General features: G+C 39.1%; 1 protein-coding gene across 1 annotated transcript in view; it reads left to right on the top strand.

The window, feature by feature from the left end:
• LOC126456825 (platelet-activating factor acetylhydrolase-like) overlaps positions 1-27533 on the top strand; it is an 84167-nt gene that overhangs the window by 47172 nt on the left and 9462 nt on the right. The window contains exons 3-5 of the mRNA XM_050092627.1: positions 3009-3123; positions 8057-8222; positions 15616-15742. Of these exons, the coding sequence (XP_049948584.1) occupies positions 3009-3123; positions 8057-8222; positions 15616-15742 (408 nt within the window). The remainder of the gene's footprint in view (positions 1-3008; positions 3124-8056; positions 8223-15615; positions 15743-27533) is intronic.

Here is a 27533-nt window from a genome sequence, read left to right on the forward strand (position 1 = left end):
GTATAAGACAAAATACACATTAATAGGTATAGAAAAAATTACATTAAAAATATGGTAGATCTTAATAGCTAAATGAAAGACACAGTAATGTTAACAGGGATTGTGAGTATCGTAATGCACAATGACATGAGCTGTTGTTTAAATTTGGGAAGCTTGTGGATAAGTAATTTCAGTGATGGTGGGAGAGCATTGAACACCTTGAAGCTCATGTAATGGACTCCTTTTTGTACAATAGTAAGGTTTTTTGATTCATAATGGAGGTCATCTTCCTCCTGGTATCGTGGGTATGGTATGAATCATTGGTTTTGTATGATTGCCCATTTTTACCAATGAAACATAACAGGGAGTAGATATATTGTCATGCAGTTGTCGGTACACCTAATTTTCTGAAAAGGTTCCTACAAGAATGTTTAGGCTGGACTCCGCTCATTATCCTAATAACTCTCTTTTGGGCAATGAATATTTTTTTGGGTAGTGGCTGATTACCCCAGAAAACTATACCATACAGCAATAATGCATGGAAATAACTAAAATAAGCAGTTTTTGTTTTGTCTCAGTCACATACAGTGGAAATAATATGCACAGCAAATGTTGCTGAGCTGAGTTTTTTGTGGAGGTGCAAAATATGTTCAGACCATTTTAGACTGTTGTCAATGTGAACACCCAGAAACTTGGTTGACTCAACTTGTAGTAACTCACTACCATTCAATATAATACTTAATTGATCCTCAACTTTTTTCCTTACTTGGAAATGCACAAACTGGGTCTTATTAACATTTAGTGATAACCCATTATTTACAAACCAATTACATACTTCACTAAAGACAATATTGGCCGATTCCTCAAGATTGAGGTTGGGAATTTTGTTGATGAAGATAGAGGTGTCATCAGCAAAAGGAGTAAAGTGAGTTTTAAAGCTAGTACGCAAGGGAAGGTCATTGATAAAGATGAGGTAGAGAAGGGGGCCAAGTACAGAGCCCTGAGGAACACCACAGCCAATAGAGCCCCAGCTAGATGACACAGAGTACCCCTCAGAGTCGTTCAACATGACCTTCTGCTCTCTTCCAGCTAGGTAGGATTTAATCCATGAGCCAACTGCGCCACTTATATCATAATATTCAGCCTTTGATAAAAGGATTTCATGATTAACACTATCAAAGGCCTTAGAAAGGTCACAGAAGATACCAACAGGAGATAATTTATTATTAAAAGACTCTAAGATTTGATGGGTGAAGGAAAAAATAGCTTGTTCTGTTGATACACCCTGTTGAAATCCGAACTGGCTACTGTTTAATACCTTATAATGCATGAGGTGTTCAATAAGTCTTTTCTGAACTAATTTCTCAAGAATTTTAGAAAAGGTCGTTAAAAGGGAGATAGCCCAATAGTTGGTAACGTTGGCTTTATCGCCTTTTTTAAAGAGAGGTTTGACAATAGCATACTTTAGTCTCTCAGGAACAATCGTGTGCTGGATGGATTCATTGAATCTGTGGCACAGTATTTTGCTTATCAGCTTATAACACTCCTTCAGTAATCTTGAAGAGATACTATCTATGCCAACAGAATTCTTGCTCTTCATCTCTCTAATTATATTCTCAATTTCATGTACTGTGACAGAAGACACTTTAATCATTGGTTTTTTTTATTAATAGCTTTGTGAAGGGATAACATGGCTTCATTAACAGAACTTATTTTTTCCGGTTTGTACTGCTGATGCCAGAAAGTGGTTATCAGGGTTTTTTCTCCTCCCCATGGAAAAACCCCTGATTCAGAACTGGTTGATTTGAATACCACAGTGATTTACTAGGCCATGTTGTATTGGAGGTGGTGTGCCTTTGAAATGACTTACTCAACCATTTATGGAGGGACTTTCAGCTTAATCATGGTGCAACTAGGTAATTTTTTACATAAACAATTCATTACCAGTGGGGAGAGAAGTGATAGGTGAAATCTTGGGATCTAATGAAGATTTAATCCCAGGCCTTTAAATTTTTTGTCTGACACTTAGCCTTTGATGCACACTAATTGTTACATAGAAGAACCAAAATGAATGAGAACCTTTGAATGTGTCAATAACTTATTTGATAACAAATGTCAGATATTAGCTGTTGCTCTTTACATTTTTCCACAAGTAGAAAATCTGCCATTCTTGATTGTTTTACTTGTTTTGTAACTGTATGTTTCTACACATATTTCAGTCTAAGAAGTTCCTGTTTTTCATCTTCTGCAGTAAAAACCTGTAGTACCAATTGTAAACCATAACACATACCATATTTGAGATCAATTATGCCTGTCTAGAATTCCATTACTTTTCCCAGTATGTTTGATTTTCCCATGTCTGATCATAAATAACACATTCCTGATGAACTGCAGTAATCATAGTAGTAACAACAGGGGAAAAACTAGAATCAGATGTAAATGACTGTAATATATCTGGTGAGTTACTTCTGATTAAGCTAATAAGACAATATAGGAGTCCATAATAAGCTAGTTCTTAGAAAGGTAAGGTATATTATTACGGTTGTACTACTTGAGAGAAATCACTGCTTCTTGTTGCAAATCAAGTGTTATAAGCAATGAGTACAGGAGAAAAATATGATGTGGTGCCAACAGAAGGTCCAGTAAGAGAGAAAGCAGGAAAGGTTGAATGGAACAGCATCTTAGATAATTGTAAGAAAGTAATATTTAATATGACTTCTTAATAATTTAAGAAGTAAAAGTAACAATTCATTTAACTATATAACTATGAAAAAGGATTTGCCTTTTGATGACTGAACACCTCCATCATTCCAGAAAAATAGCTCCTTCACAAATGAGAATACCTGTGTGAGGCATCATGGACTGCTGCTTGTTGCACTTGTTTTAAAAAAAAAAAAAAAAAAAAAAAAAAAAAAAAAAAAAAAAAAAAAAAAAAAAAAAAAAAAAAAGTGAAATTCTGGTTTCGTTAAATGTATGGAAATTTCTGAAATGGATTACTCTAGCAGCTCATTATTTTTCATATTTTACAGGATCATTCCAGCAAGTGGTTCTCTTGGATGCCAAGTAATGAGTATCTTGATGGATTTGCCTATGTTATGGGACTGTGGAGGTTTCTTTTCCGGCTTGTGTATTACCTGCTGGCAGGTTAGTAGCAGACAGTGATTTATTCTTACCATCACTATTAGTTTAAGGGAAAACATTTAAGTTATCACATACTTATTCTCCCCCAACTTCTTCCACTTGTCTCCTCATTCTCTCAGTTGATTTCAGTGTCCTCCATAGCTGGCAAGTGAGTTATATGTAAATACAAAGAGTGTGTAAGACAATGGAAATACACTGTCCAGTCACATTAATGTGAGCACCTGTCAAAAGCCTGAATAACCACCTTTGGCAGCATGGACTGCTGTGAGACATGCAGGAAGAGAGTCAGTGAGGTTCTCGAAGGTACTAACAGGGATGTAGAGCCACGCCGACTCCAGTGCCGTTGCCTGCTGCACTACGTATCTCGGTAGAGCACCCATCAAGTGATCGAGATGGTCTCACAGATTCTTGATAGGGTTTAAATCTGGGGACTTTTGGAATAAACTCATCCTGATGCTCTTCGAACCATGCACCTACACTGCAATCTGTGTGACATGTTGCAATGTCCTGCTGATAGATGCTATCAATCCTGAGGAAAGACAAACGTATGTAGGGGGGATATGGTCTCAAAGGATAGATGCATACACATGGCCATTTTGGCTTCCAGAATTATGAGATCACCCAGGGGATGACGCAGAAACATTCCTAGATGGAAATGCTCCCTCCTCTGGTGTGGATCCTACCGACAATTGTTGCAGGGTATTTGCTTTCAGACATTATACACTGTACATGCCAGTGACCACCTGTCCCATGAAGTGTAAACCATGATTCATCTGAAAAGGCCACCTGTCACTGTGCAGCAGATATCCGGTAGTGGTCTTAGTGTGCAAATTCCAGACTTTCTCACTGATGCACTGCAATAATCATGGGTGCATGAACCAGACACCTGCTGCAGAGGCTCCTTAGCAGTTAAATTTGCTGAACGGCTGTTGAGGAGACAGTGTTGGTAGACCCTTGGTTCATGTGGATAGTCAGTTGCTTAACATTTACACATCTATTTGGCCATACACATCTCTGCAGCCTCATTCACCCCTGTCCCCTATGCCTCATAGTTTTTGGACGTAGCATAAATCTCTCTGTTTCCACAGTACACCAATGAATTGCACTGTTGTCCATGTCCTCCATGACACATTTTATGTACTCTCCACTGCTAGTGCTGCCATCTGTAATTGGTTATTACATGTTGGTGTCAAACTAAGGCAGTGATCACATTAATGTAACTGGAATGTGTATCATGCCACTGGAAAGTTTCTCATAGCTGGTACCATGTGTAGTGGTTCTCTTTAAGTGTCTTTCACTGCCACAGTATTATTAGATATTTCACTTTTTTTTCTTTTTTTCTTTTTCTTTTTCTTTTTTTTTCTGTATACAGTATATCAACATTTCATGTGCAACAGATTACAAGCGGTTCGTGCAATATGATAAAGCTAACCAGAGGTTGTCTTGCATGCCATTAGCTGAAAAATCAGTTTCAGATCCTGAAACCTTATTCAATCTATGAAAACCTACACATTGTTCTCATTTTTGTCTTTGAATGTCTGAAGAACTGTACATGTGAGATTTTGTGACACACGAAATGATGTTGTACATAAAATTATACATGTGAAAAATGTAGAATATGTAAATAAAAATAGTATTACATACCACACATAAACTAATAATGTTATTTAATATTTTTCAAACTCTCATTCATGATGTACTTCAAAAGTTTACCAATGGGGACAGTTGTAATGTTTTGTGTATGTAGCCCTTTGTTTCATGAAAGAGGAAGTATAAAAAATATGTGTATTTGTGTGCTTTCCTGCCACAGATTTGTGAACGATATTTGTAGCTTTAAAATTTGAAACATATTAGGCGTGTTAGGAAACAGTACGTAGAGCAAATAAGAAGAAGAGACTGATAACCATTCCCTGGGTAGCTGAGGGGGTAAGTAGTTCACAGGCACATAAACAATACTGTAAATGTTGCTGAGTCTCCCATCCCTGTTGTCTTTTGAAGTCAATTAGTGCAGAAACACACACACACACACACACACACACAGCACACACACAGGTACGTACACACACACACACACACACACACACACACACACACACACACACACACATATATGCATGCAGAATATCCTGTCAGTATTTCAAATGTTTTCCAATGATAAATCCCAGTATTCACTTTAAGTGATTTGTGTAGCCCTCTGAAAACTTAAAATCTGGATGTCTGTACAGGAATTTGAACTACTGTTCTCCTGAATGTAAGTTCAGTGTCTGTGCCATCTCACTCAGTCAATGAAATGGAAAAGTGGGTTGGAAATGGATGAAGATAGATACTATAAACGAGTGGGAAGACCACAGGGACAAAGTTTGAGTGTATATTAATGAGGTGAAATGGGAAGCACTGCGACAGTGGTGGTGTTGGGTGTGGGGCGGGAACTAGTACATACTGTAAAGACAAATGTCACATCTATGTTACTGAGAGAAGCCAGTATTCGGGACAGAAGAGCAGGGCATTGAAAAGGGGTAGGGGTGGGGATGCGGGGGGAGTTCTTCTGTGGATGGTAACTTTGCTCTTCATTCATTCATTCTGGGTTACAGTTTGGCAATGGAAGTGTGTTTGTGTAGACAGGTGGTTCGTAATCAGTGCTGTATAAAGGGATGTGCAGAATATACAAACTTTGTTGTAACTCCAAGTTTCAACTAAAGATGCCATTTATAGGAGTTTTTATTTCTCAGGGAAAAAACCTAAAAGGATTTCTGTTCATGATTAACCATCTTTGCTGAGAGCACTTCATATTGTATGCTGGAGAAACATTTTATACACACTAAATTGATGTCTTCGTTCTTTCATTGTATGTTGAATCATCCTGTACACCAATTTAAGAGTTTATCCTTGTTATGCAAGTATCAATGGGAACAGGGACACAAATCCAGTTAATTTTAGCACAAATATAAGACTTTGATGCTTGCGTCTAAAAGGCTAGGATACCATGAAATTTTAATCGAAACCTGTTCAATTATTAACAAACAGAGTAAAAGGATATCTGCAATAATCCAAGGCTGACAGCTGCAAAAAGAACTAAATGTAGGGAGTAATTGAATACTGCACTGTCAATGGCTCAACGGAGCTGAAATAACTATCAGAAAAAAAAAAGAAAAAAAGGTTTACTGATGGTATTCAGTATTCATACGTAGATAAAGTGAAGCAGTTCAAGGGCAGATTGTGCACATTTTACAATTTTTTGAGACACTGGCAATGTATCTCTCAGCAGGAGACTTTCCCAAACCACAAATTATAAATGCTCTGCTTAAGCTGTATGTTAATAATATTTCATATTTTTGGTTTAATTTAGCCTCTCCAAAATAGCATGGCTACATTCGTTTCTCCCATTATTATCATTATTATTGTAATAGTGAGTCCAAGTGAAGTGGTGCCAGAATAACAACTAATGCAGTACTGTTGTGCATTGGTATGAAATTTTGAAGTTAGATGGGAAATTAATTGAGATGTTCAGTACTGTATTACTGTTTTTTTTTCTTTTTTTAAAAAATGTGTGTAAAGCTTCATTGCATCTTTGGAACATATCTATCATGTATTTCAGTTTTCGAGTTTTTTACTTTATTGAAAATATGAATAAGATTGTTTGAAATATTTTATCGTTAGTTCACGGCGAGTGACTCTCTATTCTAACATTGTACTCAGTTCTGACATGATCGTTAACTGTGTATCTTCACTTTGCTCAGTATTTGTTACTTAGTCTTCATTTTTAAAATCAGAACAAAATAGTTTCTAAAATCTGTGTATGATCAACTTACATAATTTCTTCGCTAAACAGAAATAAGTTCCAACATTTACTGTCAATTAAGGGCATTTATATATACCAGAACAAATTCTGCTTACCAACAGCCATAGAAGTATCAGTCATAGAACTATCTTTCCACTTGTGGTAAATAAACAGTTTTGCCTACTACTGAAAAAGAATTAAATTTTGCATGTAACTGAGCTGACTTCATGTATCTTTTGAAAAAATAATGAACTTCTTTGTATTAAAATATGGCTCAAGAATAATAGCAATTTTGTATGAAAGTTTTTCTCAGTGATATGTGCATTTGACATTAAGATCAATTTACTATCATGAAGTCAAAATATATGACTGATGGTTAATGGACATACATATTACATAGTGCTGTTAGCAGGAATTGTAACTCCTGCTGATGGAGTAGTTGTTACTGATTTAATGTACATTTGTGTACACTGGTTCACAATACTACCTTGCAAGTAAATTGAGATGTGTTGCACACCCACACTGTCGCACAGTATGCAGTGTTCACTCAATGGCCATGTCGAGATCATTGATAAACTGCAAACATTTTCATACACTAGCTGAGGATTTTGTCAGTGAGGAGGGAATTCATGCACAAAAGAAAAGTAGTTTCACTGAGCTTTTGGGGACACTAGATTGCTATGCTCAGGAAAAAAATGTGGTATCTGTACCAAGCAAGATGACATAGTGATAGAATGCACTGTGCTTGCTGTATGTAGAAAGCCAGTTTCAAAATTTCCACTACTCACATATTTTGGTTTATCGTTTCCTCAAATCATGTTAGTTCAGATTGCTTTATCAATTATTTTAAAGTTATGCAAGTACACTACAGCACTAGCAACAAAACATGAAAATAGCCAAAGTAGATGATTATTCTTGTTCTGTTTTGTATTACAGATTTTTTCATAATGTGCCAACCATACACAAAGTTCAGACAACATTTAGTATGGATGATGGCTTAAGTCCTGAAAAACAGAATGAAAAAATATTATGAGGTGTATTAAGTTTTTAGTATCTGCATAGAAAATGTAATTACAACTCTCTTATTTGTAATTTCACATTCTCTTTGATTACCTCTATTTGCTAACAGGAACTCTTGCTGCTGAAAACATTTTACAGGCGATGCAAAAGTTACTGCTGCTTGGGGAGCAGATGTTAATACTAAACTTAAAAAGCTACCAGTCATTATACTTTCACATGGGCTTGGAGCATCACGTTTTCTCTATTCCTGTGTGTGCAATGAACTAGCTTCTCACGGGTACCTGGTTGCTGTCATTGAACACAGGTTAGTGAAACTAATTTTTGCCAATACATCATTTATCATAAAATAAAAGTTAATTGGTTTTCTAAAGGCATTTTATTGTACAGGATGTAATGAAAATCATGGAAATTTTCAATTATACATTTTTCACAAGTAGATTGTTGCATCCGCATTGATTCAGAAGTGTGCAGTTTATTTATTTATTTGGTTCATGTGCTCTAATTTTACACAGTGTGCTACAGACATTAAACAAAATGATGTCACTATTCATACTGGGTATGTTATGATATACAACACATTGCAACAGTTTCATATAACATTTGTTTCACTCAGTAGTTCTTGTGTTCCATTGCATCATACCTAGTACATTTATTGCTTGGGTATTCTTTATTAGAATGTAAACAGTGACACAGCAGATAAGATTTCATACCCTTATAAAATTATATATTGTCTTCAATAGGCTTTATACTTGTGAGGAGCTTATTGAAGAGCTGAAGGTCCATGTGGAAAGCTACCTTTTGGCAAAGTTGTGTATTAGCATGCAACACATGAAGATCCAATTTTTTTGTAGCGTAAAGTTGGCGAATTTTGCTGTTTTTCTTTAGTCTACATTCACTTGGCACTAGGTGCTTTTTTAAAACAATTTTACAGCCTTCAGAATAAGCATGTAAGGTAGTGTTAGGATCTCCAGCTTTCTGAAAACGAGTTTGCAAGAGTCTCCCATTTTCCATTAACACTAGGAGGTCCAGAAATTCTGGGTCCAAAAAACTAGACATTTATATCATTATTTAAAATGTTATTCGTTCACCTTCATTTGAGATACCTTTAAAAAAAACTGAGCATCGAGATTTGTTTTTCATCTTCATTTGAGTTTTGTAACAGATTACAAATTTTATTATTATAGTGACTGAAAAATTATCACCCATATAAAAGGGGGGTAAGATGAGTTGTTGTACAATTTTACAGGTAATTGGCTTTTATATGGAAAAGCCTGAAACATCCTGGTGTTCACAGAAGTATGTTACAATCAGGGCAATACCAGCTTGCTTTCTTTCAGCTTGCTTTGCCAACAGATCGCTTCATCTTGTCCAAACAAGTCTTGCAAACTCATGTTGGATGCTGTTTCATCTCAGTTAGTATGTATGTACCCCAATCATACTGATATCATTGGAGGAAACTACTCATCCAACAAGCAGTTGTAATAATTAGTTTTGTAAGTGGTAGCAGTGGCAAGACTAGCTGTAAACAATACCAAGTGCTTTCTCAGAAAACTCTTTAGAACAGGTAGTTTGGAAGCCCACCTATGATGGAAATATATTAGATCTGACTGCAACAAATATACCTGACCTTTTTGAGGATGTTCACATTGAACTGATATCAGGGACCATGAGGCAATTAAAACAAGTAGAAAGACATACACTGCACTGTAAAGTAGATATATAGGCATTACACTAATATCTCAAAGAAGACGGTTCTCTGAGAACCATTAACTGTAGTCACAAGCACATAGAGGAACTATGAGGGGGGGAAAAAAAAAAAAAAAAAAAAAAAAAAAAAAAAAAAAAAAAAAAAAAAAAAGCCAAAGTAAAAATGCTGAACTAGACATATTAGTATCAGTGATGTAGAGAAATTGTTTGAAACAAGGCCCAGGGTCTATTGTAATTCCAATCAGATTCTATACACATTTGTGACTGAGTCAGTCCTTTCTTAATAATAATAAACCATAGAACCCTTGAGTAAAAAACTATGATCAGTATTGTAAGAAGGCATGAGTCACACTTTTTTGTATGAAGGGTGGCAGAAGTGATCCACAAGACTATCATACAATATCTTTGACATCCATCTGATGTAGAATCTTACAACAAACTCTTAGCTCAGACATAAAGGAATGATGAATGGAATAACCCCTTTCATTCTAACCAGCATGAAATCTAAAAACATCAGTCATGCAAAAGCAAACTTGTACTTCTCTACATGACACCCTGAAAATCACTGATCAAGGTAATCATGTGGATGCAGTATTTCTTGGCTTCCGAAAACCATTTAAATCAGTATCATCCCAACATTTATTAATGTAAGTAAAATCATATGGAGTATTTCAAACATAGGATCTGTGGAGGATTTCTTGTAGAGTGACACAGCATGTTATCTTGGATGAAGGGCCATTGATAGAAGTAGAAAATACTTCTGGTGTGTCCCAGGGAAGTGTGTTGGGACCTTACCATTCAAGTTCTACATTAATGATCTTGTAGACAATATTTTGCAAATGATGCAATTATCAACAACAACAAAAAGCTGCACAAATATCTGGTCAGGTCTTGACAAGATTTCAAAGTGGTGCAGAGGTTGGCAGCTTGTTTTAAATGTTCAGAAGTATAAAACTATACACTTTACAAAACATGGAAAAGTAATATCCCATGACTACAATATCAGTGTCACATTGGAATCGGTCGACTCGTGCAAATGTCCTGGTGTAACAATTGTAGGGATATGAAATAGAATGATCACATTGGCTCAATTGTAGGTAAAACAATGGAAATGCAGCCAGTCTATAAAGAGAACTGCTGATAAAATCTGTGTGACCCTCCTAGGATATTGCTCAAGTGTATGGGATCCATACCAAATAGGACTTACTAGGGACATTGAACATACACAAAGTATGGCAGCACGAATAGTTGCAGGTTTCCCTGAGCCATTGGAGCATCATGGAGATGTTGCAAAACCAGAACTGGCAGACACTTGAAGATAAATGCAAACTATCTTGACAAACCGTACTTATAAAGTTTGAAGAAGCAGTATTAAATGAGGAATCATGATCTACATAACTATGTCCTACATTCTATTCCCATAAGGACCACAAAGACGAGATTCGAGTAGTTACTGCTTGCACATAGGTATTTCAGCAGTTATTCTTTCTGCATTCCATACACAAATGGAGTGGGAAAAAATCCGAATATATGATATAATGGGAAGTGCCTTGCGCTATGGATTACTCTGTGGTTTGCAAAGAATGTACACAGATTTAGATTAGTGCAAGGTTTCTTGGTGGTGACTAATTTTTTTTGTGGTTGTCCTTGTACAGGGTGTTTCTGATTATGCTCCACTGAACAATTTGACGTAGGTAACCTGCAGTCAGAGAAGCCAACCTAAGGAGATTGGAAGTAAAGTTGTCTACCGCTTTGTCTGGCATTACTGTTTTCCAGCTTATTTACAACTAACATGTGTACAAGTTTACATGCAGTGTGCTGGTTATTTACAAGTACATTGTTTATTTCCTGCAAAGGAATGAGGAGGATGAGCCTTATTACTAGGAAGTCATGATGCAGTTTTTGTTTACTTTACTTGTCCATAAGGTGGCTCTGTTGTATCGTATTTACATTGTCCCATGATGGAACTTGCTGCGAACCAATGACAAAGCCATTCATTACTCAGTACTGTTCAGGGACATACAGTACAATACAACAAAGCAGAAGTGGTACAGTTTTGCAGAACTCACTGACATGCACCTTGTGTATGGAGAAGTATGTTGCAAGGCTCTCACTACTGAAAGGCTGCACAGGGAGCAATTTCTTAACAGGCATCATCCATCATGACAAGTGTTTATTTCACTTGATCGACAAATGCAGGAGACTGGTTCATTGGAAAGAAGAAACAAGGGACCTGGCAACATGGGGCTCACTCGCACACGCAATTTTGAAGAGGAGGTGCTGGAACATGTAGCAGTGGACCCCACTACAAGTACTCGTTGTATTGCTCGTGAAATGGGCACTGCACACACTAGCATGTGGTGCATATTCCATGAGAAACAATTACACCCATATTACCCACAATGAGTCCATGCAATGCTTGTGATTCACTTTGCACCAAGGGTCACATTGTGTCAGTGGTTGCTCCAACAATCAAATGATCGACCAGATTTTCTCCAGATCATGCTGTTTATTCATGAGGCCTCATTTGATCATGATGGTATTATGAACAGGAGGGATAGTCACGTATGGGGTGAGGAAACCCCTCATGCTGTAGTAGAGTCACAGTATGTTTCGTTGTGAAGTATTTGGGCCAGCTGTGTAGGCAACAGTCTCGTTGGACCATATGTTCTACCTGGTCGTCTGAATGACCACCTGTACTTGAGGTTCATGGAAAGAGTTCTGCCTGAGTTGTCAGAGAATGTACCTTGGCTGTTCATGAAAGGAAGTGGATACATGATGGTGCACCACCTCACTTCAATGTGGATGTCCGCAATCATCTCACTGCTGTATTTCTTGGTCACTGGATTGGAAGGAGAGGTCCTATTCCATGGCCTGCGAGATCATCTGACCTGAATCCCCTTGATTATTTCCTTAGGGATATCTAAAGTCACTTGTGTATGAGATTCCAGTGGATACACAGATGGAATTAGTTGCCAGAATTGTAGCTGCTTGTGACATGATTTGAAACACACCAGAATCTTGTTCGTCAATGTCATGCTTGCATTGAGGTTGATGGCCATCAGTTGCAGCACGTTTTGTAAGGTGCAGTACAAATGGTACATTCATTGTGTCAGTGATTGTATGTGTAGTTAACTGTAACTAATGGAAATAAAAATGTACATAGTAATGTGGTTTTATTCGTATTATCTCCATAATTTGGCTTCTCTGATCCCAGGTTCCCTACCTCAAATTTTCGAGTGGAGCATCCTCTATGCCCTGTTAAATTTTTGCACGTTCTTATGGAAACATTCTGTATGTACAGAGTGTAAATGATAACTGTCTACAACACACCCCAGTGGTTTAGAATTAAGTCAAGAGGAGCCATTTGATATAGGATAATATCTCCATAATTTGGCTTCTATGATCCCAGGTTCCCTACCTCAAATTTTCGGGTGGAGCATCCTCTAAGCCCTGTTAAATTTTTGCACGTTCTTATGGAAACATTCTGTATGAACAGGGTGTAAGTGATAACTGTCTACAACACACCCCAGTGGTTTAGAATTAAGTCAAGAGGAGCAATTTGATATAGGACACTTGTGGCCTGTCAAGTCAGAAGACTTTAACAAATCGACCTGCAAAACCATTTAATCTACAGAACATGTGCATTGGGATTCATTTTCATTACAGGCCACAGTGTTTGAGTTATTGAAGAGGAAGGTACAAAAGTAATGTTCAAACACATCCCCATCAATACAATACAAAAACTTGTGATTACATGAATCATTTGCCTTATTCAGCCTGTTTGGCCTTCACTGACTCAGCTGTTACACCACTGGGTGTTTTATTAACAGTATTAATTTAAGTAATGAAAGGAAAAAGATTTTTGTAAATATTGTGTAAAATTTAATTACATTTACAATTTGGTCTAAACTGAACCCTGACAAGCACAGTAGTTTCATAGTAACGAGGACAGACAAATAAAATGATTTCATTTTTAATTTTATGCAGTTAATATTCACAAAATTGTGATGTAAAATTTACACAAATGACAAATTTATTATTTGTAAGTGGCATGAATAACATATGAAAAACCCTGACTGGTGTGGGGTGAGCGTGGAGGTGGGGGTGCATTGGAAGGTCTCTTTTGCATGTTTTTTTTTTTTTTTTTTTGCCTCGACAAACACAGCCTCTAATGAGAACATGCCCCAGCAAAAAAAGAGGACTAGTTGTTTTTTCAAATACAGCCATAGAATATGGAAAATCTTATGTGACATGCAGATGCTGCATAACATATGGTTTTTGTAGGCCAATTTGAATTAGTTTCCTGAATTGATAGATGACAAGAGTTCTTTATCAAATTGTTTGTCTCGAATTCTTGTAAAGCTCACACCAAATATTGATAGACCTAGGTCATTGTTTACCTTATTCCATCATATAGCATCAATTTTCAGCTGACTAATAGCACATATTGTAAAAACTGATTCACCTCTGGGTTGTAAACAATGCTTACAATGCTTCATCCACAAACAAAATCTTACATAGAAAAGCTGATTCATTTTGCAGTTTTTGTAGGCATTAGTTGGGCAGCTGTACTGATTTTGGAAGTCACTTCCGTTAAGATATTGAGGGAGCAAAATTTGGAAAAGACGAAATGCTTTTGACTGTATTATTTGCAGAACACTCCTGTGGCTGATTCCATTCAGATGTTCAAGCTGCCTTGTAGCAGCATGTGGATCGTTTATTACTGCTGTTAAAATGTTAGTGACATTTCTGCTGTCAGTTACTGTTGTTATTTGTTGGTATATGTTATTAATCACAGTTCCTTGAAATAGTTTTAATAATATTTTCAAAGACAGATTGTAAGGGCTTGGCACAATCAGGATACACTTCAGCATACAACTGCACTGCTGCTCTAACAACTTGACAGCAATCACCCTAAACTAAAACCACATCAAATTTTTGTTTTTCATACACGTTGTGAGAGACTTCATAGCTTCAGTAACAAGTTGTTTGGTCACTACAACATTAGGGCCCAGACTTATGGGCTACAAGTATGCAGATAAACACACAGAGTGTGCCTGAGTCATGTGTTTTTTATCAGTTCATAAGTTTGCATGGTGGAGACACCTAATATACATACATATTTTTAGTTTTTGTTATTGTATGTGAAGCATTAATGCTTTAGAGGTCCACACATAAAGTATTTATCAATATATGATTGAGCTAAACTCATGCCAACCTGTTTTATATAAACTGAACCATTCTTCCCTCTCATTTTCCACCTACACTTGTCACTTCTTTTCAGCCTCATCATATACATCTTTGGTGACTGTTCTGCATATCTTTGGGCACCAATCAGGCATAATTTCCTAACTCTTTATTTCCTCCTTTGTATAACGCTTCCTGCTGAAGGCCTTCCATTTTATGATATTCATTTTTTTCTTTTTGTTATGGCACTCACCATGTCTCATTGTTCCTGTGTTTTGCTTCAGAATTTCAGAAGTAAAGGAACTGCAGCTTTTGTTAGAGGGGGTTACCTTCAATTAACAGCAATTTCTATGTTTTTATTTATATCTTGCCAGTCAGTGCCATGAAATAATTTAGTCTAGCATTCAGAGTGACTTATATTATTGCTTCTTAACTCAGCTTACCCTTACATACATTACTCAAATGTAAATGATATAATCTGCAGTTCTGAAATATTAATGTTTCTTGTTCTGATGAGCATCAACTTCAACTTCAGATAACAATCTGGAACATGTATATGCAAAACTGAGTGTGCTGTATGTATATGATGGCGACTTGTAAGTCAGTGAGACAAAAACAAAGGAACTGGTGTAACAAGACAAATGATATAGATGATATATATTATTTTGAAAAAATCATGTTTGTATTAGTTGGAGAATACTCCAAACTCTTTCTGCATAATGTGTCTATAACTTGAAATTTTTGTGTACAATATGGGTGCATTAAATTGTTTTGTCTTATTACTTCGGCATGTCTTTCAGAGAAAATTCAGCAGGTGCTACTTGGTATTATGAATCACAGAAGGATAGAGATGAGGACAAACGTACCTGGATAAAATTCAAACATATTCCACTAGGAAAGGACCATTATGCAGAACGCAATAAACAGGTTTTACATTACATTATTATTTATATTGATTTATCTATTATTATAGTATTGTTTATATTACATTATTAATTATATGCAACCATATTATTGTAACCCTCATTTGAAGGCCAACAACATTTGTTGAACGCAAATAAACTTTCTGTAACAACAGATTAATATTGTTTGTTAGTCCAGAAAATCAAATAATAATAGTCCTTGACAGAAATAAAATAAGCAATAGTTTCTGATTGAAATTAAAATGTAATAGTTCCGGGCTGCATTTGATCTAAGTCCAACTTCACCATGCATGTTCATTGAAATTAAAATATAAATAAATGGAAACTTCATGCTCATCAGTTGAAGCATTATAAAATACATGTCTAAATCAGACCAGGTAAACCGCAATGGTGATCAAAGTTCACTTGTAAATGCAAAGTTGAATAACAGAAACCGACAGTAAGTCCACCACTGGGAAACCTAATATTTGTCCACTACAGATGTTCATAGAAGTGGCCTGCTGTTCATGGTCATTGTTACATATGTTGATATATCCCTACCTTCCATTTGCACACATAGTGAGATACAAAACAAGTGATATTTTACAAGTCTATACTTCTAAGTAAAAATTGCTTAAATCATCTGATGCTTAAATCTAATGCATTTTTTCGTGTGTAAGACACTGATTAAGAGACTAACTGGTATACTGTAATAGCTAATTACTTCTGCAGTAAAAGGCAGACAGTGTGGAATGTGTTCTTGGAAATTTGATGAACATCAGATGCTTTGTGTATTGTTGGTGCGGTAATGAAAACATGAAACTGGTCAGATTTGTTTTCTTTGTAAATCTGTTACTCATGCTACTACTACTACTGATACTACTACTACTACCACCACCACCACCACCACCACCACCACCAATAATAATAATAATAATGTCTTATATTATTTGGAATCAATTACCAGTTACAACAGCAGCATTGTCAACAAGAATCATCACTCCACATGGTAAATAGGTTCATTGAGCACACACAGAGCTGAACAGCCTGATTCAGCAGTGTGTGCACGTGACTACATGTTCAAGCAATTACAATATTCCATAGATAGGAAGACCCAAAACCATTTAGAAGTTGTGAATGTTGAATTATAAGTAATTGCAGGAGGTAGGAACTGAACCAGTGATCCGGACATCACCAGTTAGTGATTATAACTACTTCATGATTGTGGAAGATATACTGCAGATGCTATTGCTTCCCTCCATGTAAAACATTGACGACCTCTTTCAGAATGGAGCATAGCTTTCTGGATATTGATTTAGTCAGTGGGTCTTTGAATGGTGGCACTAGCATTTTCATGCATGCTGCTCATATGCTCATATTGTCACTGTGATGTTCAAATGGAATTACTGCAGTTGAGATATGGCAATTGTTGGGCAAGTCTACATTTCCTTGTACAGCTCTCAACTACGAGTCAGGTAAAAAAGCATGAAACCTGCCAACATCTTATTAAAACATTTTGTGATGCCATTCATCTGCAGATGGTAGGCACTTACTTCTGACACCGGTCTTGCCTGAGACACTCCATGCTCCATGTTTCAAAATTACATCTTCTATAAGGAACCTCGCAATTTCTGGAGCTTCAGCAATCTGTCTTACCATGATGACACCTGTAATCGATGATATAGTCCAGAATGAGATTTTCACTCTGCAGCGGAGTGTGCGCTGATATGAAACTTCCTGGCAGATTAAAACTGTGTGCCAGACTGAGACTCAAACTCGGGACCTTTGCCTTTCGCGGGCAAGTGCTCTACCAACTGAGCTACCCAAGAACGACTCACGCCCCGTCCTCACAGCTTTACTTCTGCCAGTACCTTGTCTCCTACCTTCCTAACTTTAGAGAAACTCTCCTGTGAACTATGCAGGACTAGCACTCCTGAAAGAAAGGATATTGCAGAGACATGGCTTAGCCACAGCCTAGGGGATGTTTCCGGAATGAGATTTTCACTCTGCAGCGGAGTGTGCACTGATATGAAACTTCCTGGCAGATTAAAACTGTGTGCTGGACCGAGACTCGAACTCGGGACCTTTGCCTTTTGCGGGCAGGTGCTCTACCAACTGAGCTACCCAAGCACGACTCATGCCCCGTCCTCACAGCTTTACTTCCACCAGTACCTCGTCTCCTACCTTCTTAACTTTACAGAAGCTCTCCTGCGAACCATGCAGGACTAGCACTCCTGAAAGAAAGGATATTGTGGAGAGCTTCCGTAAAGTTAGGAAGGTAGGAGACGAGGTACTGGTGGAAGTAAAGGTGTGAGGACGGGGCGTGAGTCGTGCTTGGGTAGCTCAGTTGGTAGAGCACTTGCCCACGAAAGGCAAAGATCCTGAGTTCGAGTCTCGGTCCGGCAGACAGTTTTAATCTGCCAGGAAGTTTTTTTCGATGAGATAGTCATTCCACACTGTTCTCATTCACTGAACCTTACCACGAGAACAATTCCAGTCTAGTGAAACAGGAGCACCTGTTGAAGGAAATGGTACCAAATGCCCTCAAGATACTTGTGGCATGTGCTATTTTTGTTGGCACTTCCTATAATTGCTTACATGATGTCTGACATATGAGTAAAGACCTAGCTGCTGATACCTGATTCTTTTCTGTCAAGAGTCTTCGCAAATCCTAGATGGCTTGATGTCAAAGCATTGTGAAAACACTTCAGTGTAGCTGGCCGTAAATAACAGGGTTGACTAACAACCATTGATGCCCCATTGAGTCATAATTCCTTCTACACAATGTTCCATCCACCATTCAGAAATTTCCTTAGACAGGATCTTCCTTCTGTAATGTGTCTGTGGTCCTTAGAAATATTCCTTTGTTCAGCTGCTATTTTTCATTAGTGCAGTGGTGACTGAGGCACCACCAGCATTGTACTGTCCCTCCAGTGGATTATACAAACTCCATTTGGCATCCATGTGTTTGTATCAATGCTTGTATATTACTGTGATGTCATATTCGTGAAGCTGCAGTGCACATCTTTCCAATTGTCCTGATGATTTCTTTGAGACTTGTTTGCCACCAAAAAAGAATGGTGGTCAGTCACAATAGTGAATGGTCTGTCATATATATAGCTTAGCTTACTGATTGCCCAACCAACTGCAATACTACCTTTTTCAGTGTGAGAAGAAGTTTTCTTAGACCGAGACATAACCAAAGACTGTTCCATCATCTTTCTGGATTTGCAATAGAACTGTGCCGATATAATTATTTGCTTTAGTGTGTAGTTCTGTCTTGGCATTTTTTCTCTCCTTAAGAACACAGAAACACATTTCAGGCTCCAAGAAAATTTCAGCATCTGAATGAGCAATTGGAACTTCAGTATGGAGACAAGGAATGACTGCAATGCCTTGAAGAGTGACTTAAGCTAGGGTTTGGCAATGGGCTTCATCCTACAAGTCAGAAATAGGCATCTTCAGTTACCTGGTGTGCAAAGAATTGAAGACATATGCAGAAAAACGGGTTAACCCTTAAATGTAAAATGTTAGAGATAAGTGTTGCCATTTGTTGCTGGGTACAGGAACTATCAAAATTGACATTGGTCTCACCCTTCAATATCACGTTAGGATATTTAGGGGTGAAAACAATGTCAATTTTGATAGTTCCCGTACCCAGCAACAGATGGCAACAGTTACCTCTAAGTTTTTACGTTTGAGGGTTAGCCTGTTTTTCTGCTCGTGCCTTTGATTGCCTTGTCAGACATTTTTTAGCATAATAGCCATCAAACACTCATCATTTTTCTCAGGGCATCCATGATGTAAAGATACTGGTGTATTGCCCTGCACTCTCATAATGTCCATTTTTACTGAAAGGGAATAGAATTGGCAAGTGTGCTAGTTATTTCTGTCATCAAGAATCTTCAATTTTGTGAGATAATTGTGTCTTAAGTCCAAATTGTGTCTTAAGTCTGAGATTTCTAACTCCATTCCATAATGTTGGTCTGTCTTGTTGAAATTAATGCCAATGACTGACAAAGCTCTTCTTTAATTAGTGGTTTTAGCTTTTCCTAGCTAGTCTTCATATTCACAGCTTTTCCTTCTAACCATCTTGGTCTGGCATTAACAGGCACTGTAGACCTTTGTATCACTTTCCTTACTATTTACCAAATTAGTGATATGAGTTTCTGAAGGTCTTCCATGACAGCCCTCAGTATTACATTTTTAATCTGTCAAAAATCTTTCAGCGTATTATTTAGTGGTGCATGCCTCAATGTGCTAGCACTACTTTATGATGTCCTATGTTGTGGCACCCTTCAATTGTAGTGAAACTTTGTCAGCTTTTGTCATATTTGGGCTCACTGTTTGAGACACAGCACCAGAACTCTTTTATGTAACTATCATGCATTAGACTCTGTTCTTCAGTTTTTCTCCAGCCGTGAGGACTTGTTGCTGGTTGCCTCAAATGTGTTCTTCATTTCCACATGAAATTTGTCCATAATTTAGCTTTTGCTCATTGTTCTCGAATCACTGTGTGGCTGTAAAGTGTAAGTAAAAGTATATGGTACAAGACAGATTGTGCCATCCCACTGTTGTATTTAATGACAAAGTCAAATCCCTTCAACCATTTTGTTGAATCCTGGCCAGCATGTCCTAGAAACACTGCTGGATGACTGATGGGCATCTGTGTTACTGATGCATCTGTATCCACTGGTACATTCAAATGTATTTACTATTTATACTCACATTCCTGCCCAAAAAATCAACAGCTTTTGCACAAACTTATGTACTCAAGGCAGTGGAAATGTTGATGTCTGAGGTACCCAGTGTCTTCACCAAACTACCATGTAAAATCCAAAATCTTTACCAGTTATGAGAGCAATGCTGTCAAATGAACTAACATTACACACTTAAAGTATTTTATGGAATACATGCAGAGCTGAACTACCTGCCTTAGCAGAAAGTGCTCCAACTTATTTATACATACCGGATGTCCATAATTAAAGTTCCAGTTTCAAAATGCTGTAGAAAGATAAAGACTGCTGAGAATGATTTTAAATTTGAACAGCATATTATTGACACAGGGAGAAATGTCTTGGAAGAAACAAACAAAAACAAATTACAAAAATTATGTCAATAGATGCCTCCGCAGGCATCTTAACATTATTGGGTTGGCTACACATGACAGATGGATCGCAATGCAATGGCTATGGTTTGAGTTGCACATTACATCATCCATACTGCACAAGCTTGGCAGTCAACACTTGTGGCAGTGTTAGTACACAGCAAGGCTGTACTGCATTGTATGGTAAAAACCAGTTTTTAGTTGTTCTGAGGCCAAAAACCACATAAAAAGCAAAATGACATTGGTTTTTAATTGTTGTGGGACCAAAAACTGCATAAAAATCAAAATGATATTGATTCCTAATTGTTATGAGACTGGCTCAAGACATGTTCAATATGCTAGCCAGCATTTTCTGTCACAAGTTGAAATCCACAAAGGGCATGTTCCCCAATAGATCAGAGTATCTCAGGGGTCATATTCAGAATGTGTTGAACAATGTGTGCTTTCAGTTTAGCTGTGTTCATAACTGGAGCACTGAATACAACCTCTTTCTGATCACCGCACAGCCAAAAGTAACACAGATTAAGATCACATGATCTGGATGGCTAGGCTGTGGAAAATGAGGGCTGATAATTGTAGCATTTCCAAAATGCCTCTGCAGTGTTCACTTCATTGGCTCTGCAAAATGTGGAAGAGCACCATCTTGCAAAAAAATGGCCCCACCCACTCATCCACACTGTTGATGGATTGGAATAACATTGGTGTGCAAAAGACTAATAATGTTTACCAGTGATGGTATAGGTAACAGGACTTGGAGGACTCATATTCTCAAAAGAATATGGCCCTGAGATAACCAGCATCATCAACTGGCACCACACAGTCACCTTTGTAGAACAAAATGCTACCGGCCAATGTGCATGCAGATTTTCTATTGCCCAAATCTTGCAATTCTGCATATTGATATGTCCTTGGAGATGGAAAAGGGCTTCATCTGTCCACAGAATGTTCAATGGCCATTCATTATCCACTTTCACGTGAACAAGAAATTCCAGATCAAACATTTTTCTTGCTGGCAGGTCAGCAGGAAGCAACTCCTGAACATGGGTGATTTTGTATGGATAGCAGTGCAGGATGTTTCATAGGATTTTATGCACCATGCTCACTGGCTTGTCCAACATTTGGGCAATTGCCCTTGCACTGTGTGTTTGCACACCACAGCTCAACCCCTCCTGCAATGCTGTGGCCACATCTTCGATAGACATCGTATTAACTGCTTTCACCACTCTACCACACTGCACATCAAAGAACCTGTTCTTTTGAATTTTGTAATAATTTACTCCAGACCTTTATCATGAATTGGAAAATGCCTTTTTTTATACCATTGAGTGTTCAGAAGAATTGCAGGGCTACTGGCACCCAGTCATTGCTCTTCTAAAACAGCTTTACCAGCAATGGAGACACCATGTTGGGTGCCTCGGACACAAACTAAGGAACGACTGTGTGCTGTACATCTGTTGTTGTGCATATTCTGATGCTTACAGCACCATCTACTGGTTTTTTCTTCTTTATTTTTTAGTATTTTCTCTGTAATATGCTGTTTAAATGTGATATCATTCTGAGCAGTGGTTCCTTTGCTACAGCATTTTGAAACTGAAGCTTTAATTATGGACACCCTGTACATGCTACATTCTAGAAAATTCTGGTATTCCATGAACAAGTCAGTCCCAGGACCTTCTAGAAATTATAATGTTGACTTACAGATATTTGCAGGAGATGAGAATTAAACCAGTGATTCACACATTATTAGACAATACACTATGGTTGGCAGTACAGAGTTCACAGAGACAATAATACAAATAAGTCAGGAGTTGTTGCTCTTGTTGTTGTGGTCTTCCATCTGAAGACTGGTTTGATGCAGCTCTATCAACCGATCCCTTCTATTAGTCAAGTTAAGCTAGAAATTTCTATTCCCCCCTGTCCTCTCCAGTATTTTCTCATTAGTTGTGCAATCTATCCATCTGATCTTCAGCATTCTTCTATAGCATCACATTTCAAATGATTCTTTTCTCTCCTTGTCTGAACTGCTTATTGTCCACATTTCATTTCTGTACAAAGTTACACTCCAGACAAATACTGTCAGAAAAGACCTCCTGACACTCAAATCTAGTATTTAGTGCTAACAAATTTATTTTCTTCAGAAACGCTTTTCGTGTCACTACACTTTCTATCCACCCTGCTTTGGCCATCATCATTTATTCTGCTGCCCACATAATGAAATGCACCTCCTACTTTGTGTCTTGTTCCTTAATCTAATTTTCTCAGTATCACCAGATTTAATTCAGCCACATTCCATAACCCTTGTTTTGTTTTTGGTGATGTTCATCTTATATTCTCCTTTCAAGACACTGTCAGTTCTGTTCAACTGCTCCTCCAAGTCCTTTGCTGTCTCCGACAGAATTATAATGTCACCAGCAAACCTCAAAGTTTTATTTCTTCCACCTGAACTTTAATTCCTATTCCAGTTGTTTCTTTTATTTCCTTTACTGTTTGCTCAATGCACAAATTGAATAACAAGGCAATAGACTACAAACCTGCCTCACTTCCTTCCCAACTACTGCTTCCCTTTCATACCGTTCAGCTCTTATAACTACTGTCTTGTTTCTGTACAAGTTTTATATAACCTTTCATGATCTACATTTTACCCTCATTACCTTCAGGATTTCAAAAAATGTATTTCAGTCAACACTGCCAAAAGCTTTCTCTAAGTCTACAGCTGCTATAAACATAGGTTTGCCTTTCTTTAAGGGGGTAGACCAGGGTGAGACTCAATTTTGGAACTGATATTCAAGATTTTTTTCAATAAAATAACACACAAATTACAAAACTGACTTTAGACCTTTATTGTTCACCTCTAAAATTGTATTATGTATTTTTATCAAGTAAAAATCTTGCACCCAGAGGACAGTCCACAGAAATTGATGAAAGGCAATTGCTGTGTGTGATGGCAGTTGGTGGGAGCTCTGAACACCACAATTTTCAGCCTAGAACAAAATTTTAAAAACTGCTTTGAAACTGATAATATTGTCTAATGTAGTACACAAGGATATTTACAAAAAATGGTTTTTAACAAATTGGCAACAATCTGAAACAAGTCATTTTTCTCAACAAAAATGTTGTAATAGAAACATGCACCAAAAATTGAGATTAAAATATATTGCGAAATTCCTAGATACTACTGTAGAAAAAAATGCTGACTCACAAGTTAAAAAAGGTATACTGTAATTGGATGTATATTTCATGAGTTACAATTTCTGCCAATTTGAAAACTGTTGTTTTGAAAAAACAAGCATGTGAAGTTTTGGCTTTTGTACTCTTATCATTGAAAGTGAACAAACCATTAATCAGCAGTGATGATGTCAAAACACTGTCACCTTTTGTTGAGATTATATTGATTCCACTTTTACCAATTGTTATAACCTTTAATCACCAATAATTGCATGGATATTCAAACACACTCACTTAGGAACAATAGCTTGTTACATGATAACAACTCAGTATCTCTTATTCGACTGCCATGCCGTGACATGCGGCCGGCGCCGTTCGTAGCTAGGTGGCGCTCCCGCGCTCAGCCGAGTTGCGGAGCGCCTCTATCGCCGTTTGCATGTACTGTCGTGGTGTCACTGTTAAATGTCGTGGCACTGTCATAACACTTTTCCCCCCTTGAAAGAAAGAACAACACTCACTTCCTTGGAGACATGGACAGTGCGGAGACATCCATGGCCTCTTGTGAGGCCCCGAGAAGATCCTGCGGAGAGACTCGAGAGTATGGTCGAAAATGTCCAGGACGGAAGCTCGTGCATGGAACGTGCCTCCTGGACGAGATGATGGGTGAAAACTCCGGAGCAGCATCCATAGGTGTTGTGGACCTGGGGGTGTGCTCCAGCGAGATGGGTCCCGGAGAAGGTGGCGTCGCAACTGGGGCCGGTTCTGGCATACTCGAAAGCGGTAGCGATGTCGGCTGCATCAACACGTACAGTAGATCGGCAGCAGCGACAGGACTGGCTTCTTGGGCTGGTGGAGGCGAAGGAAGGGGCGGTGGCATTGGCATGGCCACCACTTGTGGGCGCATCTGGTCGTAATGGCGAACAACCATGCCGTTGTCCATACGTATTTCACAAAGCCGGCGGCCGCGAAGAGCCTTGACCACCCCTGGAATCCATGTAGGGCGAGATCCATACCCTCGTGCCCACACGTCGGCGCCCACCGAGTATTTTCCCACACTAGGGGACACAGCACAAGGCCTGACAGGATGAAGCAGGTGCAGTAGAGTGTGCGGTTGGTGGCCATGCAAGAGTTCAGCAGGGCTGCGATCACCCAGAGGCGTGAAGTGATAAGAACTCAGAAATTGCAGCAGAGCGTCATCTGTGGAAAAATCATTAAGGAATTTTTTCATCTGGCTTTTGAAAGTGCGGACAAGGCTCTCGACCTCCCCATTCGATTGCGGATGGAAGGGCGATGCTGTAACATGATGAATCCCTTGTCCAGTACAAAAATCACGGAAGGCCTGCGAAGAGAACTGAGGGCCATTGTCCGTGACGATCGTGGATGGAAGACCTTCTAGCGCAAAGAATTTGGACAAAGCCAGCGTCGTCGCCGCAGTGGTGGGCGATGGACATCGAACAACAAACGGAAACTTCGAGAAGGTGTCAATCAACAGTAGCCAATAAGTACTGAGGAAGGGGCCGGCAAAGTCAGCGTGCACCCGTTCCCATGGCTGCGCTGGATCAGGCCACGGAGAGGGCATTGTACGAGGTGCAGCCAGTTTTTGAGCACACTGACCACACGCAGCAACCATGTGGGAGATGTCCTAATCAATACTGGGCCAATAAACGTGCCTGCGGGCCAGGGACTTAGTCCAAGAAATACCCCAATGGCCTTCATGCAACAGTTTGAGAACATCTTTGCGAAGAGAGGCTGGCACCATGACCCATGGAGATGCGCCATCCGTGGCCAGAAGAACAACACCGTCACGAACAGACAGACGAAGGCGCAAGGCATGGTAGTTGCGAAGGGGTTCTGATGCCTGGCCCTCGGTCCTGTCCGGCCAACCCCGTTGAACAAAACTGATCACCTGACGCAGGACCGGGTCCTGTGCAGTAGCCGACGCGACCTGCGAACCTGTAAGCGGAAAACCCTCGACCGCACGACGTTCTTCCTCATCAATGTGGAAACAGAGTAGTTCATCATGATCGAAAACCGGGTCGGGGCCCATCGGCAATCGCGACAATGCGTCAGCATTGGCGTGCTGGGCCGTGGGGCGATAGTGAATCTCATAGTGAAAACGAGACAAGTATAAGGCCCAACGTTGCAGGCAGTGAGCTGCCTTATCCAGAAGCGACGCCGATGGGCTGAACAGAGAGACCAGCGACTTGTGGTCGGTGATGAGGTGAAACATAGAACCATACAAAAAAACGCTGAACTTTTTTAGAACATAAATGATAGCGAGCGCCTCCTTTTCGATTTGAGAGTAACGCCGTTGCGCATCGTTGAGGGTCTTGGAAGCATAGGCGATGAGTCGTTCCGACCCATCCTCATACCGATGGGCAAGAACAGCCCCTAGGCCATACTGTGACGCATCAGTCACCAGAACCAAGTGCTGACCCAGACGGAATGTGGCAAGACAAGGCGGCGGCTGCAAATGAGCCTTCAGGCGGACTAAAGCCTGCTCACACTCGTCAGACCAACAGAAAGGGACGTTTTTGCGTAACAGCTGATGCAGAGGATGAGCTACCGCCACCGCGGATGGAATGAATTTGTGATAATAAGCAATCTTGCCTAGAAATGCCTGAAGTTCTTTGACCGCAGACGGCCGGGGTAGAGCGTTAATGACCGCAACGTGCTGACGTATAGGACGCATACCCTCACAGGACAAGTGGAAACCAAGATACACAATGGAGGGTTGGAAGAACTGTGACTTGTCCAGATTGCACCTCAACCCAGCCGAATGCAAAACCCAAAACAGTGGAGGCCCCTGTGACAACAATGTCATCCAGATAGTTTATGCAGCCAGGAACGGAAGCCGTGAGCTGTTCCAAAAACCGTTGAAAAATGGCCGGCGTACTGATACAACCCACAAGGAGTGTTGATGACGAGAAATTCCTTGGAAGAAGCATCCAACGGCAACTGATGGTACGCCTCTGATAAGTCAAGTTTGGAAAAGAACTGGCCCCCAGCGAACTTGGTAAATAACTCCTCAGGACAGGGAAGAGGATAAGTGTCAATGAGGCTCTGAGCGTTGACAGTGGCTTTAAAATCACCACACAATCGCAGACTCCCATTTGGTTTAGAAACCACCACGATTGGTGATGCCCATTTGCTGGAGGTAACAGGAAGGAGAATCTCTGAAGCTGTTAACCTGTCTATCTCAGCCTTGACAGGTGCATGCAACGCCACCAGAATAGGGCGTGCCCGTAAAAACTTAGGGCGAGGTGTTTATGCGAGTGAACCGCTGCCACATCTTTGTTCTCCTGTGAAACAGGCAAATTGTCCGTGTCGAAAGTTGACTGTACAGCGCCTACATCACACCACGCGTCTATTTGCGCGCCAGCCGCGTGAGACATTTCAAAGGATTGAGCGATGCTTAGAACTTCCGACAACGACAGGTTTGGCAGTTGTAGGGCACATTGCCGAACTTCTTTATCAGGAGCAAGCCATAGAATAGCATCCCTAACCATGGAATCAGCATAAGACTCGTGATGAGTGTCCGTGA

The sequence above is a fragment of the Schistocerca serialis genome, chromosome 2 (genome assembly GCF_023864345.2).
Source record: "Schistocerca serialis cubense isolate TAMUIC-IGC-003099 chromosome 2, iqSchSeri2.2, whole genome shotgun sequence".
In the NCBI taxonomy this organism is placed as follows: Eukaryota; Metazoa; Arthropoda; class Insecta; order Orthoptera; family Acrididae; genus Schistocerca; species Schistocerca serialis.